The 17,233-nt window shown below is 37.3% G+C and overlaps 1 protein-coding gene across 3 annotated transcripts in view; it reads left to right on the top strand.

Annotated features, from left to right (window-relative positions):
- The window catches only part of KIN (Kin17 DNA and RNA binding protein), a 33,206-nt gene that overhangs the window by 2,998 nt on the left and 12,975 nt on the right, over positions 1-17,233 (top strand). For 2 of the 3 annotated variants that reach the window (XM_003410591.4, XM_064284840.1), the window contains exons 2-8: positions 1,264-1,358; positions 5,109-5,152; positions 5,237-5,359; positions 6,130-6,311; positions 9,533-9,581; positions 10,417-10,477; positions 15,615-15,744. In XM_003410591.4, coding sequence (XP_003410639.1) covers positions 1,264-1,358; positions 5,109-5,152; positions 5,237-5,359; positions 6,130-6,311; positions 9,533-9,581; positions 10,417-10,477; positions 15,615-15,744 — 684 coding nt within the window. The remainder of the gene's footprint in view (positions 1-1,263; positions 1,359-5,108; positions 5,153-5,236; positions 5,360-6,129; positions 6,312-9,532; positions 9,582-10,416; positions 10,478-15,614; positions 15,745-17,233) is intronic. The other variant, XM_023548938.1, reaches the window with a different exon arrangement.

Below are 17,233 nucleotides of genomic sequence, written 5' to 3'. Positions count from 1 at the left end.
CAGTGCACAGACGAGGCAAAAATTGTGTTAATTATTGTTGGGTGACTAAAGCTTTGGAAACTAAGCAAGATATGATGTTGAAATCAGGTCAGAGGCTATGGGATTGAACAGAGGGATTGGATAAGAGTTACTAAGAAGGCAGCATAGATTTAGTGCTAAATTTAATGTGGAGAAGAAGGAATCTAGTCTGACCATACTGATGTCTGGCTTGGGTGAGGAATTGGGCATATGTTAGTGCTGTTAATTGAGAGAGGGAATACAGATGGAGAGGCACATTTTTCATTTATATTACTAGTGAAGAAAACAAAAACCAAACCCATTGTGTCAAGTCAGTTCTGACTCATGGCAACCCAGGTGTTACAGAGTAGAACCGTTCCGTAGAGTTTTCTTGGCTGTAATTTTTATGGAAGCCGATCACCAGGCATTTCTTCTGTGGGGCTGTTGGGTGGGTTCGAACCACCAGCCTTTAGTAAACCAGAAAACCAAACCCATTGCTGTCGAGTGGATTCCGACTCATAGCAACCCTATAGGACAGAATAGGGCTGCCCCATGGGGTTTCCAAGGAGTGAGTGGTGGATTCAAACTGTCGACCTTTTGATTAGCAGCCCAGCTCTTTACCACTGTACCAGTAGAATGCAAACCACTCGTGCCACCCAGGAATCCTTACTAGTGAAGAATGAAATCAAATATTAAGTAGAAGATACTAAGTAAAAGCTTGCATTTTTTTTCTTAAAATCATCTGAAGAAGGTACAAATTTAATACGTTTAATACAAGGTTTGTGTAATATGCAACCACGTATTTTGAAAAAATGAGCTGAAGCAGAGGAAAGAGTGAAATCCTTTCCCTAAAGAAATTCATTAATGACGCAATTGACTTCATTGTAGTCCCTCTAAGCACATGCATTGCATTCTGTATGATGTAGGTACTCAATAAAAAGTTGCTAAATTAAATTAAAAAAACTAAATCATTCTTCTGTTATTGTGTTGAATAATATGTTTTCTAAAGCAGACTTTTTCTGTCTCTTTAATAATCTCAAGGATTATTCTTTGATTAGCAGGGTTGCAAAGCTCAACTGCATAAAAAATAAAAACAAACAAAAAGATGGGGTAGTTATAGCTAGAGAACATAAGTGGTTTGCTTGTTTCTTTTACAAATTATCATCAGAGAGCAGCTTTTAGGGTTTAAATAAATATTTCTATTTAGAGTCCATTGCGATACCCTAATGAAATCAGAATTTAACTACAACCTTTACATTTTTGTAGAATGGTTTTAAGTGTCATTGTATGTCCGAATCTCATCAGAGACAACTGCTGCTGGCTTCAGAAAATCCTCAGCAATTTATGGATTATTTTTCTGAGTAAGTAACTCAAAGACATCCTTATATCGTAAGTTTTGTTCAGTTGGATGTTTAATACATGCTTAATTTACATATTGAATGTTCTATTATTCCTCGTATATTAACATAGCCATATTTTCTCTCTGCTCAGTTTTCATCTTCTTTTGACAGTTTATCATAATAGGAAATTATTACCAAAGAATTTCTCACAATTTAGCATCTGCTTCAAATGTACTAAGCTATCATTCTAAAACAAACAAAAACAGCTGTGGCTAAGGGCAGTCTCTGGAGTCAGACTGTCCTTAGGTGCCGCGGAGTTGACTCCAACTCAGTAACCTTATGTATAACAGAACAAAATGTTGCCCAGTCCTTCGCCATCCTCACAGTCTTTGCTATGTTTGAGCCCATTGTTACTACCACTGTGTTAGTCTGTCTCATTGAGGGCCTCCCTCTTTTCTGCTGATCTTCTAGCTTACCTGACTTCAATTCTGGGCTCCTCTTCTTTTGAGCTGTGTGACTTTGGGAGAGCTACTTAATTTTTCGGAAACCCTGGTGATGTAGTGGTTACGAGCTGTGGCTGCTGAGAGATCGGCAGTTGGAATCCACCAGGCACTCCTTGGAAACTCTGCGAGCCAGTTCTATTCTGTCCTATAGGGTTACTATGAGTCAGAATTGACTCAGCAGTGGGTAGGTTTGGTTTTGGACTTGGATTTTTCTGTGTTTTAGATTCCTCATCTGTAAAATAGGAGTAAAAATTGTACCCTTTTCCTAGTATTGTTTTTCTTTCATAGGGTTTATATGAAGATTAAATGAATTAATAGTTTTGAAGTGCAAAGGGCAGTGCTCAATACTCGATTAATGTTAGCTGTTAATTATTATTACTACTATCGTTATTCTTACTTCTATTCATCTTTTTCTCTCCAAACTTCTATACCAGTAGTTCTCAAATATTTTGGTCTTAGGACCCCTTTACCTCTTAAAAATTATTGGAGTCCCCCACAAAGAGCTTTTGTTATGTGGGCTACATCTGTTGATATTTAGAAATTAAAACTGAGAAATTTTAAATATTTTTACTTGTTAATTCATTTTAAAATAGCACTAATAAACCTATTACATGTTAAATAACATTTTTAATGAAAAATAACTACATTTTCCTAACCAAAAAAAAAAAATTGCAATAAGGATAGTATCATTTTACATTTTTGCAAATCTCTTAACGTCGGACTTAGAGAAGACAGTTGGATTTTCACATCTGCTTCTGCATTGTCTGTTGTGAAATGTTTTGGTTGAAGCATAAAAAGATATGTAGTTAGAAGGGGGGTGGTATTTTAATAGCCTTTTCAGATAATTTTGGATATTCTTCTCTGATACTACACAAAAACACGACCAGTTGTAGTTTCTTAAAGGTTAGTTGCAACATCAAATCTGAAACTATATCAGTGAATTTTTTGAATTGTTACTTGAAAACCCATTGATCTATCTTTTACTTTGAATGGATCTTGTACCCCTGTGTGATTTTGTAACATCGTGCATCGATCATTTAAAATTTTTTGGTTCACTGACTTGTGTAGATCTTTCAAATGGGAACATGTTTTATTATAGACTATCATAAAACTGTATTCACTAATAACAACACTGGAGTGATTAGTATTGGAAAGTATTTTAAAATCTCAGTGGAAGTTTCCCTAAAATTCTAATTTTTCCTTGAAAGCTCAGCTTTTATCATTAGCAACAAATACTGTCAGTTTCTTTCCTTGATGTGACAAATGTGAGAAAACGTCTACTGAGTACCCAAGTCAGGGTAGTCATAGTTTCTTTCAAGTAAAAATGGTGATTCATGAAAAAGGTAGTTCAGCTTGTACCTCAAACGATTGTATGGATGCTTTTCCTCAAGACCACCGTGGCACAGCAGCAGAAGCGATTTATATGTAATTCTTAGTTCATGACACGGTATATTAGAAAGATGGGTATTAATACAACTAGTAGTTTTTACTGCTTCATCAGGAACATTGTACACGAAACTAGCATTGATTTTTACTGAGTGTGCATGGCCGTGGAGGATACACTGACTACCAGCACGGTTTGGTACCACTTATTTGATTTGTGTTAAGACACCAACAGTTTTACTCTCCATTGCTTTTGCACCATCAGTGCCCATAAATAACACAGCAAAAAAGTAAAAAATTACTTACCATCTGTGAACCACCTAAAATCATCTTGAGTGCTACCAGGGTACATATCCACACTTTGGGAAATATCATTTTGGCAAGAGCCGTCCACTTTCAGTGCCTTCCTTTCTACCTCTCTTTCTTGCCTAAGTCTGCTGCGTCCTGACTTCTGCCTTGTCAGCCTACTGAAGAGTTACTCGTGGTTTTTTCTGCCTTCATCTTCTTGATCTTTCTTCAGTGAATAATGCTGTTAACCCTTAATTGAAACTCCTCTGTTTTATGTTCTTTCATGGTTTTCCTACTGCTCCCGTTGTGCTTACTTTCATTAGCTCCTTTTACTCTCCCAGCTCCTCAAATGTCAGAAAGTTCTTCTGGGTGCCCACTTGACTTCTTTTCAGTCGGCTTTGTCCAGTCTCCATGTGTTATCTCAGCCTTTTAACTGTAACCTTTAGTATGCATTGAAGACTCACAAATCTTGATGTTCGTTTGTTATTTGTCTTGAGTGGTAGATATTTTTCCCCCTGGACAATTCTAGTCTATATGTCTTAAGTGATCTCAATGTCAACATTTCCAAAGCCAAACTCAGTATTCCCTCCTCCAAACCTGCTCCCTATCTTCTGCTGGCCAAAAACTACCCAGACTCCTAAGCTGTAAACCTCAGAGTTTATATTTCTGTCAAGTTCTCAGGTGATACTGATGCTGAGAGTCATTGTTCTGTACAGTCCACCAGAATTATTTTTCTAAATCAAAATTTTTAACAAACCGACTTCCAAACTTAAATTTTGTAGTGCTTTTCCAGTGCCTGTGTAAAGCCCGACCTTGTGAAGATGACATTTGAGGCACTTCAGAAATTAGTCCTAACCTTGTGTTTTAGCCACATGACCTCCACATGATTCTGTCCTACCCTCACTCTCACCTTCATTTTTATCCTAAACTTGAGCCACATTAGGTTTATTGTCATTCTTCAAATGTGCCGTGCTTTCGTGTCTCTGTGCTAGCTGATAATGACCTTTCTCTTCCTTCTTCACCTGTAAACGTCCTATGTGTACTTTACAGTGTCCATATTATGAGTTGAGAAATCTCCCTCAACTCTTTCTATGATATTTTATTACATCTCTTTTTCAGTTTGACTTCAATATTGAATTTACTAAATTGTAAGCTTCTTGAAAGTCAAGATATATGTTTTATTCACCTATGTTTATCTAGCACCTAACACAGTGTACTCTCAGAAGGACACAGGAAGTACCAATTTCACGTGGAATAAGGGTAGTGTTATTATCACAGATAAAGTGCGGTGGCTATGCCACATTCAGCAGCACTTAAAGACTTCTTGAAGGACCATCTCCAAACATACATTGTGACTCTTGACATGACTGCCTTGCCAAGGCAAAGCATTCATATTCCAAACTGACTGTTAACTTTAACTTCTCTTGAAATCTGTGATCTTTCAGAGTTCTTTTCTTGTTCAGTTTTTATAGGTTCATAACATAGAGATTTCATAAATCATTTGGGCATTAAAACTGTATGACTGCTAAAATTTCAGGAATATAATACTGTGTATTTATAGAAATTACCTTAACGCATTCCTTTCTTTCTTTATTAGGGAATTCCGAAATGACTTTCTAGAACTTCTCAGGAGACGCTTTGGTAAACATCTTAAGTATTGTGTAAATAGTAACTTTCTAATTTCTTAATATTCTCAGGATCAACAATGTCATATTTCGATTTTAGGCACTAAGAGGGTCCACAACAACATTGTGTATAATGAGTACATCAGCCATCGAGAGCACATCCATATGAATGCCACTCAGTGGGAAACTCTGACTGATTTTACTAAGTGGTTGGGCAGAGAAGGTAAGAATAATAGTTGCTGTATGGCTCCATAGCAGAGAGAGAAAGAATTGTCATAATTGCTATGTAAATTTATGAAAATGAGGATGAGTAGGACAGTTAAAAAACTGGGGGAGAGGATGGATTTTGTTTATTACAGTTGAATATAAATGTCCAAATAGTTCTTTAGACAATGCGAGGATTTAACATTGAAGCACCCTCTTGTTCAGATTAAGGGTTATTAACAATCTCTTCCATTTTTTTCCCTCATATTCATCTTACTTGAGGAGACTTTTCTTCCTCCTAAGGTGATTTTTGATTTGCCTTCTCTAATCTTCATAGAATGAAGAATTTGGGAAAAGAGAAAGAAATTTTGCATCAATATATTACTTTATGCTCTATGTCACTTTATTCCTCTTTAGGGGAATAATTTAAGTTAGTAGAGTGCCATGAACTCATTGGATGTTAAATACTTGGACACAGTTGAGGAATTACTATGCAAAATAACATGTTTCATGTGTTTGCCTTGTTTAAATATGTTGCCTCAGCCTAGCAATAGAAAAATCAGAATATTTTTTTCATTATAAAGAGATCCCAAAATTTCATTTGATGTATCCAAATTTCATCAACTTTAAATATGAAAACTTATGTGTACATGAATTTGTATTTGCATGTGTTTGAATAAGTACATTTAAATGAAAGTAAGTAAATAATGCAGAGACAGAACATTTTATTTATGCTTAGATTTAGCTTCGATTGTCTAAAAATGTATGATATCTGTTATTTTTTTTAAGGCTTGTGCAAAGTGGATGAGACACCGAAGGGTTGGTATATTCAGTATATAGACAGGGACCCAGAAACTATCCGCCGGCAACTGGAACTAGAGAAAAAGAAGAAGCAGGACCTTGATGATGAAGAAAAAACTGCCAAATTTATTGAAGAACAAGTGAGAAGAGGCCTGGAAGGGAAAGAACAGGTGGGAAGTAATATTATCCAAAAAGGCAATATAAAAAGTCTAAAGAATCACAAATTTTTTTTTTAGATATTATTCCTTAATTAAGAGGAGAAAGAAAGAACATGGCATAGTGTAGAAGCACAGGTTTTGGAGTTGACAAACCGGGGTTCAATTCCTGACTTACTTAATGATTTTGTATAGTTATATAATCTTCCTAAACCTCAGTTTCCTTATCTCTAAAATAGAGGAAACATTTAATGTGGGAGAGGACATACAAACAGATAATGTGATTTGAGTAATTAAGGCAGTGCTGGAGATACAGTGTGTGGGAACATAGAGGGCCAGCACTTAACTCCCCCGTGGGGAGGAGAAAGAATATGTGAAGGTAGATAGAACCTCTGAGCTGAAGAGTCTTGAAGAATTATTGGATGAAACTCAGATAAATGGGATAGAGAGGCATGGTAAAAGTGGTTCCAGTGTTAGGATAACTAGATCAAGGCATTTATTTCGGCAAATATTTATAGGTACCACCTGTGTGCCAGGCACACCTCTCATCTCTGGGAATGCAGCAGTGAACAAAGGATACAAAAATCCCTGCCCTTATGGAGCATTCATACTAAAAGTTGTGTGTGAGAAGGAAATGCAGCCTGGTGTGTACTTGAGCCATTTAGTGTTTTAAAAGAATTTTATTAAGGTGGTGGTGTTGTTGATACCGTTTGCTATCGAGTCAATTTTGATTCATAGCGACCCTACATAATAGTCGAGCTGCCCCATATGGTTTCCCAGGCTGTAATCTTTGTGAAAGGAGCCCTGGTGGTGCAGTGGTTAAAGGGCTCGGCTGCTAACCAAAAGGTTGACAATTTGAACCAACTAGCCACTTTGCAGGAGAAAGATGTGGCAGTCTGCTTCCCTAAAGATTACAGCCTTGGAAACCCTATAGGACAGTTCTAATCTGTTCTATTATGGGGTCACTAAAAAAAAAAAAAAAAGAATTTTTTTTTTTTTTTTTTTTATAAGGTGGAAGTGACTTGATGGCGAGCAGATTGCCAGGTCTTTTCTCCTGCAGAGCCACTACTGAGTTCAAACCGCTGATCTTTTGGTTAGCAGTCGAGTGCTTAACCATTACACCACCAGGGCTCCTTTATTGAGGTCAGGAGCTCTGGCGATGCCGTCACTCAGTGCCCAGCTGATAACCAAAAGGTTGGTAGTTCGAACCCACCAGCTGCTTCTGTAAAGATTTACAGCCTTGGAAACCCTACAGGACAGTTCTGCTCTGTCATGTAGGGGCGCTATGAGTTGGAATTAACTCAGTGGCAGTGGGTTTAGTTTTTTAAAACTTATAATAAAGTGGAAACCCTGGTGGTATATTGGTTAAGAGCTGTGGTTGCTAACCAGAAGGTTGGGAGTTCGAATCCACCAGGTTCTTCTTGGAAACTCTATGGGGCAGTTCTACTCTGTCCCGTTGGGTCGCTATTAGTTGGAGTCGACTCGATGACAATGGGTTTGGTTTTTTTTTTTTTTCTTTTTTTTCTAATAAACTGTATGATACATATTAATGTTAAGTGTATAGCTTAATTAATTTTTACACACACATGCCTGTGTAACCACCACCCAGATAAAGACGGAACATTTCCGGTATCCTGGAAGATTCCTTCATGCCTGATCCCAATTAACCCCTCCTGTCCTCCAAAAAGTAACCACTGTTCTCGCATACCATTATTGATTATTTTAGTGTGTTCTTAAACCTCATATAAATGGAATCATACAGTGTGTGCTCTTTTGTGTCTGGCTTCTTTAACTCAAACATAATGTTTGTGTAGTTCATCATGTTCTTTCCCTATCAGTATTTCATTCTTTGTTTTTTCATTGCGTAAAATTCCATTTTACGAATATGTTACAATTTATTTATCTGTTCTTCTGTTGAAAAACATTTGGCTTGTCTTCACTTTTTGGCTGTTATGAATACAGCTGCTCTGATCATTATTGTACATGTCTTATCTAAGCCATTTATTTTAAGAAGTAATGCAGGAAGTAACAGGTGATAAGACTTAACGGACAAGTTTATGAATCAACTTTTATACCGTGTTAATTGAACATCTTGATGACTAAGCTTGTATGTGAATGTATTATGGTATTACTTACATTAACGCATATATAGTCGTGTAATCTTTTAGGAATTTTCTACATTAAATTAAAACAAGAACAATGATTAAAGTGCTGTAATTATAAAATTATTTAAATTCCTGCTTAGGATTAAAAGGTTTTTATTCTTGAAATTCTCTTACCTTTTTAAAATTTAAACCTCTATTTTCAGTAGAGGAAACATTTTAATTTCCAGTTGTGGAAATTTTAGAAGAATCACATCTTCTGGTATAAAGTGGCTTAGTTTTTGGAATAACATTATTGTTTTGTAATGTTTTAGCTTAATACTGCTAAAACCTTCAAGTTATTTTATACTTTTCAGATAGAAATAGCATCTTCACCCTAAAAGGCAGGTGAGAGCCTACTGATCATTCTGTGTTTAAATATATCAATTATTTTAAAAGTAAGATTATGTTCTTTTGCCTGCCTTTGTAAAATTTTATATGGGACATTACCTGAGAAGAGAATATTTTAGCGAGCTTTGAAGAACAGCTGTTATTACTAATACAAACGACTCTTCCGTTTATTGAACACTTACTCTGACAGGCACTATGCTGTTTCCTATATATTATTTTATTTAACCTTTATAACAATTCTAAGTATATGTATTATCTCTGTCAAAGATAGAGTAGCTGAGGCTTAAGGGAGGTGATAAAACTGACGAAGATTACAAAGTTAATAGGTTGCAGAGGTGGATTTTATGTGCAGTTTTTTGTTTTGTTTTTAGTCTTAGGCTCTTAATCATTACACTGACTTATCCCACGGTGTAGAAAGGTTTTGCATATTAAAGTAATCCTCAATCTAATATTCCTAAAATTTATTACTTTACTTTTTTGTTGTTTCCTGTTTAAATTGTAATAGTAATAAAAATGTAGGTAAACTTGGTATAGAAAAGCTACTTTTCCCTCCGTCAGACTGATTCTCAATTGGTGAATATTTGCAATACATATAATTTCTTATTTAGGATCTTAATAATTTTAGAGTTGTCTCTTAAAGCTGTCTTGCAGCATGGGTAGCAAGTCATAATTTAAGTCTATTGAATATTGATAGTAAATGAACTGTGAACCAAAACCTTCAAACATACTCATTTATTTATTTAGGAGGCCCCTGTTTTTACGGAATTAAGCAGAGAAAATGATGAAGAGAAAGGTAGTTTTACTCTTTTTTCTTTCTTTCTTTTTTTTTTTTTTTTTAATGTGAATGGTTTAGTATTGGCTGTACCAAAAACTAGCAACATGTCTAGAACAAGATGTTAAATCTGTTTGAGTCTCATTTTTCTCATCTATAAAATGAAAAGATAATGACTTGAATGGGATGCCTTCAACTACAGTAACAAAACTGGCTAAGATTAGCATAAACAATAAGGAGAAATGTATCATCTTGCCATAACAAGAATCCCAGAGGTAGATGGTTCCGGATGCCACGCTATCAGCAGCTGGACACAAGATGGCTGCCCCCACATCCAGCATCAGTATCCAGGCACAGCATTGTCCAGAGGATGCAGGAGAGCATCTTTTCTGGAGCCTCCCAATGAGCAAGGAAACTTTTTGTAGAAGGTACTTCTGTCCCCCTCACCAGCAGACTTCATCTTGAATGACATTTATCAGAACAATGCCACATGGCCCCCTAAAAGCTGTTGCTGGAAAAGGGAATAGAAGCATTTTGATTGATTTACACGATCAGAATTTACCCCAGTGCTAAAGATGGTGTGATCTCCTCTGAGCCACGTGTGGGAGGTATAGACACCTAAAAAAAAATGGAGCACTCTGAACAGAGGAGAAGACGGGAAGCAACCAGCAGTTTCTGCTATCGCATCAGTCTAGTGTGTATTACAGGAGTTTGTAATCTCTGAATGGGAGCATTTTAATTTTCATTTATTCAGAGTGTCCATAAATGTCTATGTGAATACACTGTGGTAGCTTTTCTGATAAGTTTTATTATCTTCCTGAAATATGTATGGAATAACAATTTTTTTTGCTTTCAGTTACATTTAATTTGAATAAAGGAGCATGTAGTTCAGGAGGAGCAACGTCCTCCAAGTCAAGGTGAGCTATGTTAACAGTTATAAAACTTCAGAATTTTTCTGAAGTGTTGGTTGCTATGTATTAAAAGCAGCAATATTGTCAATCATTTTTTTCTGGCTGCAATTTTCTTTTTAGTTTTTGTTGTGGTTTTTGTTAGCAGCTGCTCTTATTTGTCTGTGATGAGATAATTCTGTCTTTTGAGGAAAGGCTTATTTTGATTAAATGCTTCACATGGCTAAAATGTTGGTTCTCCATGAGTCCTCTATTTAATGGTTCCTTTTGTGTCACTATAATACTGTTTATTGTTCTATCAGAGTCCACTTATCATAGTCTAAATGTTGCCTGAGAGGTACATTTTTTTGTTTTACTTGCTGTATTGTGATTTTCTGAGGCACTCAATAAAAATTGCCTTTCCATCTAGGTGGTATAGTACAGAACAGGGGTTGGCAAACTTCTTCTATAAAGGGCCAGATGGTAAATATTTTAGGCTTGCTTGGCCATATGTCTTTATTGCAACCACTTAACTCTGCTGTTTTAGTGAGAAGGCGGCTGTAGACAGTATGTAAACGAATGAGCCTGGCAGTGTTCCAATAAAACCTTATTTACAAAAACAAGCAACAGGTTCAATTTGGTCCACAAATTGTAGTGTGTCAAGCCCTAGTATAGCGTGTAGTCAAATATTTCTATTCACATTTCATGTTCCTTTTTCTTTTGTTACATATTCTTGCACCAGATGTTTATTGACTGTTTGTGATGTGTAATGCATTCAGTTATGTTATGGAGGTTAAACAATGAATAAGACAAAATACTGGTACCTCAGTAAGGTACCATAATCTACTGGAATTTAGTTTTAGGCTGAGTTATCTTTCTCTTTTACTTAGTATTTTACATGTTGTTTACGACCTAATGCAGCTTTTTCTAGTTCGGGTCAGGGTTATGCTTATTTGCATGTCTAAATAAATGGCTAGGAGAACTGAAGGGAACAGGTAGGCTGAGTCAACAATATGTAACTACTGCAGAATGACTTGACAAACGTTATAATGTTGTTCAAAAGAATATTTCAAAATTAGCACCTATATTAGATATCATCAAGAAATAGTTGGGTTCTACACGTGATACATTTGGAAAAAAGAATTTCCTACTATTGGTGTGTAATGATCTGGAAGATGGACTGGAATATGTTTTAATATACGTATACGTACTGTATAGTTTTAGGCTCTTACATATTTCTTTCTATTTTCCTTTGTTATCTGTTACTCATAGGTATACCCATTCCCCGTTGCCGCCGAGTCAATTCCGATTCAAAATGACCCTATAGAACAGTAGAGCTACCCCCATAGGGTTTCCAAGGAGCAGCTGGTGGATTCAAACTGCTGACGTTTTGGTTAGCAGCCATAGCTCTTAAGCACTGCGCCACCAGGGCTCCACTCCTAGGTAAGGGTGAATGTTAATATTGGTTTCAGTGGCCCTCAAGTACTCACCCCTGTATTGGCTTCCTTTGGCTGCTGTAACTAATTACCACAAATTAGATTGTTTACAATAATTCTTTCTCAATTCTGAAGACTAGAATTCTGAAGTCAGTATCACTGGGCTGAAACCAAGGTGCCCACAGGGCTGAGCTCCATCCAGAGGCTCCAGGGAAGAATCGTTTCCTTGTGTCTTCCAGCTTCTGTTGGCTGCCAGCATTCCTTGGTTTGTGGCCTCCTCACTCCAGTCTTCAAGTCCACCATCTTCAAATTTCTCTCTAGTCCATCTTCACATTGTTTTCTCCACTGTGTGTGTCAAATGGCCCTCTCCTTCTTAGAAGGATACATATGATTGCTTTAGGGTCTAGTCAGATAATCCAGGACAGTTTCCTCATCCTCAAGGTCCTTCTCTTAATCATATTTCAAGGAGCCTTTTTCCAAATAGGATAACATTTAGGGGTTCCAGAGATTAGGACCTGATATTTTCAGGGGCCATTATTCAACCTACCACATCCCTATGCCAAGGCTGGATATCATTAGTAAAAATATTAGTTCTGTTCTACCAAGTTCTCTCAGTTCTCAATTACCTGTAACAAAATGAAGATAGTGTCCAGATAATACAATTGGAAGACTCATCTGATTTATTACTCTTTGAGGTGTCATGGAAAATGGGAGAAGAGTCAGAAATAAAAAAATGGGCAAATGTCTTTTTCAAAAAGTGGGGATACAACTTTAGAAAACAGTAGACTAGCAAGTTTTCCCAACTGATTACTGATTACAGTAGGTGGTTTGTGAACATGTAAGGAGGAAGTGGTAATCACTAGAGCCAAAAATGGCCACTTAATCCTAATGCCCCTTTTGCGAGGATTCTTAGTGCTCATTATAGAGACATGTGGTTGTGATACGGATTATTGCTAACTCGGGTGAGTTCCTAGCCCAAAGTACATTTAAATCTAAAAAACATTTTAAGTAGCAAAAGAGTTTATCTCTATATGGACTTGTTCAAAACCAATACGTAATATTTACAGTTGTCACAAACCTGGAAAACACGTTCAATAACATAATCAGAACTTAAAAAGATGTTCAGAGGATTGAATGATGAGACAGACCCAATGAGGATAATTTTGCAGAGGTAAATATAAAACCTTACAGTTTGGGAAGGAGAAAACAACTTCAATAAAGACAGAATGGGGGAGTCCTGACCTATAATACTTACAGAAAAGGTGGATCTCAAGCTGAATGTGAGTGATTGAAGTAACCTGGTTGCTAATAAATGTAGTGCTAGGAATATAGTAAAGATAAATAATATTTCTACTGTATTCTGGAGAAAATATTTGAAATTGTCAAAGATTTCATTTTACTTGGATCCACAGTCAACATCCGTGGAAGCAGTGGTCAAGAAATCAAATGACATATTGCATAGGGCATATTTGCTGCAAAAGTCTTTAAAGTGTTAAAAAGCAAAAATGTCACTTTGAGAATTAAGGTCCGCCTGACCCAAGCCATGGTATTTTCAATGACTTCATATGCGTGCAAAAGCTAAACAGTGAATAAGGAAGACCAAAGAAGAATTGATACATTTGAATCATAGTATTGGTGAAGAATATTGAATATACCATGGACTGCCAGAAGAACAAACAAATCTGTCTTGGAAGAAGCACAGCCAGAATGCTTCTTAGAAGCAAGGATGGTGAGGCTTTGTCTCACATGCTTTGGACATGCTATCAGGAGGGACCAATCCCTGGAGAAGGATGTCATGCTTGGTGAGGTAGAGGATCAGTGAAAAAGAGGAAGACCCTTGATAGGGAGACCTTAAAAACCTATATCAAGTGTCTGACCAGAGTAAAAGTAGCTAAAACAGGATCCAGGCATCAAATCTAGTCTGTATAGAAAACCTGTAGAACTAGAAAACTAAACTGGTATAAAAATGACCTCCTCTAACTTCACAAGGGGGAAGGAGAATCAAAATCAACAGCCCTTGACTGATTCCTATGATGCAGCATCACACATACTTTTTCTCTTCTCCATCCCTAACAATTCTGACACCAGCCATCCCTCCCATGGCACTATGTACTTCCTGCTGGGTTCAGTAATTCATTGCAATGGCCGCACAGAACTCACAGATAATACTCACGATTATGGAGCTTATTAGGAAAATAACAGGTTACAATCCAGGCTCAGAAACACTCAGAATATAGTTCTTCCATCAAGACAGCATCTTCTCAGCTGTGCCTGCAGGAGCGCCTCTCTCTAGCCCCTTGGCCACCGTACTGCTCAGTCAAGTATTACAAGCTCTTTTAACTCTGCCCATAAGTGCACAGAGGCACCCCACTGGCAAACCTCCTGCCCGAAGGCACTCAGCTTTCTCGTTCCCTGGGTTGGAAAGCCCACCACACCATCTGCTGCTACTGGGCTCTGCTCCTGTCTCTCCGCCACCACTTCTTGCTGTCTTCCATGTTACATCTCTCTCTCCCCATCCCTGTCTCCTTCTCTCCCTTCCTCCCACCTTCCCTCCCTCTTCCTCTCCCTTCCTCCCTCCCTCTCTCTTCCTCCCTCCCTCTCTCTCCTTCTCTCTCTCTCCCTCTCCCTATCCCCTTCTCCCCTTCCCTCCCCCCTTTGGTGGGTCACAATTAACCCTACTTGCACAGTCCCACCCAGTCACTTGGGTGGGAGTTACAAGACCATGGCAGGAAAGGCCCCACAAAACTGACCCATCACATCTGCAACTGCTTAGACTCTGTCCTGTAGAGTCGCTATGAGTCGGAATCGACTCGATGGCACTGGGTTTTTGTTTGGGTAGAGCAGTTCAGTCTGTTACCTGGTATGTAACAGAATTTTTTTGTGCTTTGTAAGCAAGCCAAAGAGCTTTAGTTTGTTTCCAAGGAGCTTTAACAAACAGCTTATCTCTACAGTTTGTTCTCAAGGAGCCTTAAAACAAAACTGTAAGCCACCAAACCAGAATGCCCACGTACCCATGATAACCCAATCATTACAAAGATCTCATCTTTGACAGTAATGTACTGATGAATAACCGATCAGAATTTTTCTTAACTTTACCTCCTTCTGTAACAGTATATTAGCTGCTTTCTGACAATGATTCAGTAGATCCTGCTTAGTCTTTTGTGCCCAGTGCACACTGGCATGTCCCTTACTTGAATAATTGTCTTTATCTTGGCTTAATAAAAACCTGTTTTAATAAAATTTATGTCTGGCCTGTTTTTTCCCCTACCACACCCTCAACGAGATAGATTGACATAGTGACTGCAACAGTAGGCTCAAACAGCAATGATTGTGAGGATGGCACAGGATCGGGCAGTGTTTCACTCTTTTGTACGTAGGGTTGCTATGAGTCAGAACCGACTCGACTGTACCTGATAACAACGACTGTATTTTCTACTAATCAGACCTTGTTCTTTTTATCTTCATGTTAGCTTTATGCAAATATTTATCCTTTGTTTTTTTTTTTTTTTTGTAAGTATGACAAATGATTAAACTGGTAAGATTCATTTAGTCAGCAAATATTAATTGAGCATCTGTTTTATGTGAGTCATGAAGTAGTTACTGCTCTTCTACAAGAAAAAATTGTGTGGTCTGTCCCTCCCCTACTGTGAGAGAGGAGGCATACGTACAAATGAATGTAAAGCTTTTATCTGTGTGTAGTTTATAAAAAGTCTAACTCTTCTTTTCATCAGTTCTCTGGGGCCAAGTGCATTGAAGACAATAGGGAGCGCAGCATCAGTGAAACGAAAAGAAGCTTCCCATAGCTCCACTCAATCAAAAGAAAAGAAGAAAAAGAAATCTGCACTTGATGAAATCATGGAGGTACGGTTTATGAATTGCTAATTGACTCAGCAGAGGAGTGATGTAACTCAAACCTAAGGATAGTTAAATCGTTTCGCCAATTATTACATTAATATAAAATTAGAAAAATTTACATATGCTAGTTTCACCAAAGAAGCTTAGCTGCAGTGCCATCTGAACAGCATTGGAACCCCTATCCAAGCAGGTTTATTTTCTTACGTAAAGTGCTATCATTGAAAGTCTGTGCAATTATCGTCAGTAGAATTCAATTACAAGGGCTTTAGTGGCAATGGAAGTTAGAAATGAAGTCCATTTTCATCTTCTGTAACTCCGTGTTATTGGAATCCTCTGTGGCCTGAAGGAAAGGCCAGTGTGACTAGAGCATAGAGAGCACAGAGGGAAGGGTGGTATCATTTCAGGTTAGAGAGAGAAGTGAGGGCAACATCATGGAGGTCTTATATGCCATGGCAGGGATCTTTTTAATTTAATTCCAGGTAAAATGGAAAGCCAGATCCACCTACTTTGAACATAATACAGGCTAAATTTGAACTATTCTTTGTTCATATTGGAAATTTGGAGGATTTAAGATGAGGTTCAGAATTAACCAACAAATTAGGTTGTTCAATTCCATTGAAACCTGATACTCAGGATTCACTTTAAGTAGTTGAGGAAGAAAAGGCATGATATGGAGCTATAATGGCCAGACAGGGCTTTTTTCCTTTGATCACTCTTTTATTGACATCTCTTTTAGTTATATTTTTCTTTCCTTTCTCTCACAAACTTTGTCAACATTATCAAATAGTTTTAAATTACCATCAAACTCTAATACCTTTCCATGTTGTACTACAGTGGCATTAATAAAGCACACCTCTCTTTACTTATCAACTATGTCATTGTCTGACATTTCTCATTTACAATAGTAAAACAATCTACTGTCCGACTATTTTACGCATTAATGACATATGTCTGGCGGTAACGAATGCCACGGTGCAAGGCCGTGATGGTTAAGGTTATGTGTCGACTTGACTGGGTCGTGATTCTCAGTGATTTGGTAGTTACGTAATGATGTGATTTGGCAGTTATGTAATAATGTAGTCATCCTCCATTTTGTGATCTGATGTGGTCATCCTCCGTAATGCCAGTTCTCGCCTAATGACCTGGTCTTTGGAACCAAATGATGTCGATAAATGAGGAGTGGATATATATTATGTTTTACCACACGTAAGCATCACATGTTTTCTAGCTCAATGACAGTCACGGAGGAAGCTGGGAGAGGGCGATATTGTACTGGCAGATAGCCTTGCAGTGTTGACTAAATAGAAGTTTTTGTTTGTTTTCTTGGACATTGACTTGCTTTATTACATACTCTTTTAAAATCTGAGGTTTTATTTTGATCAAACACTAATTTCAAATAATGTTTGTAAGTACTGGAGCTTTTGAACTATATTATTTGTCTTCTGTGAAGTATGTGTTTTATGGTATTCTTTTGCCAAATAGCATGGTACTTGAA

This window comes from Loxodonta africana, chromosome 4, assembly GCF_030014295.1.
Source record: "Loxodonta africana isolate mLoxAfr1 chromosome 4, mLoxAfr1.hap2, whole genome shotgun sequence".
Lineage (NCBI taxonomy): Eukaryota > Metazoa > Chordata > Mammalia > Proboscidea > Elephantidae > Loxodonta > Loxodonta africana.
This window is presented reverse-complemented; position numbering and strand designations above follow the sequence as displayed.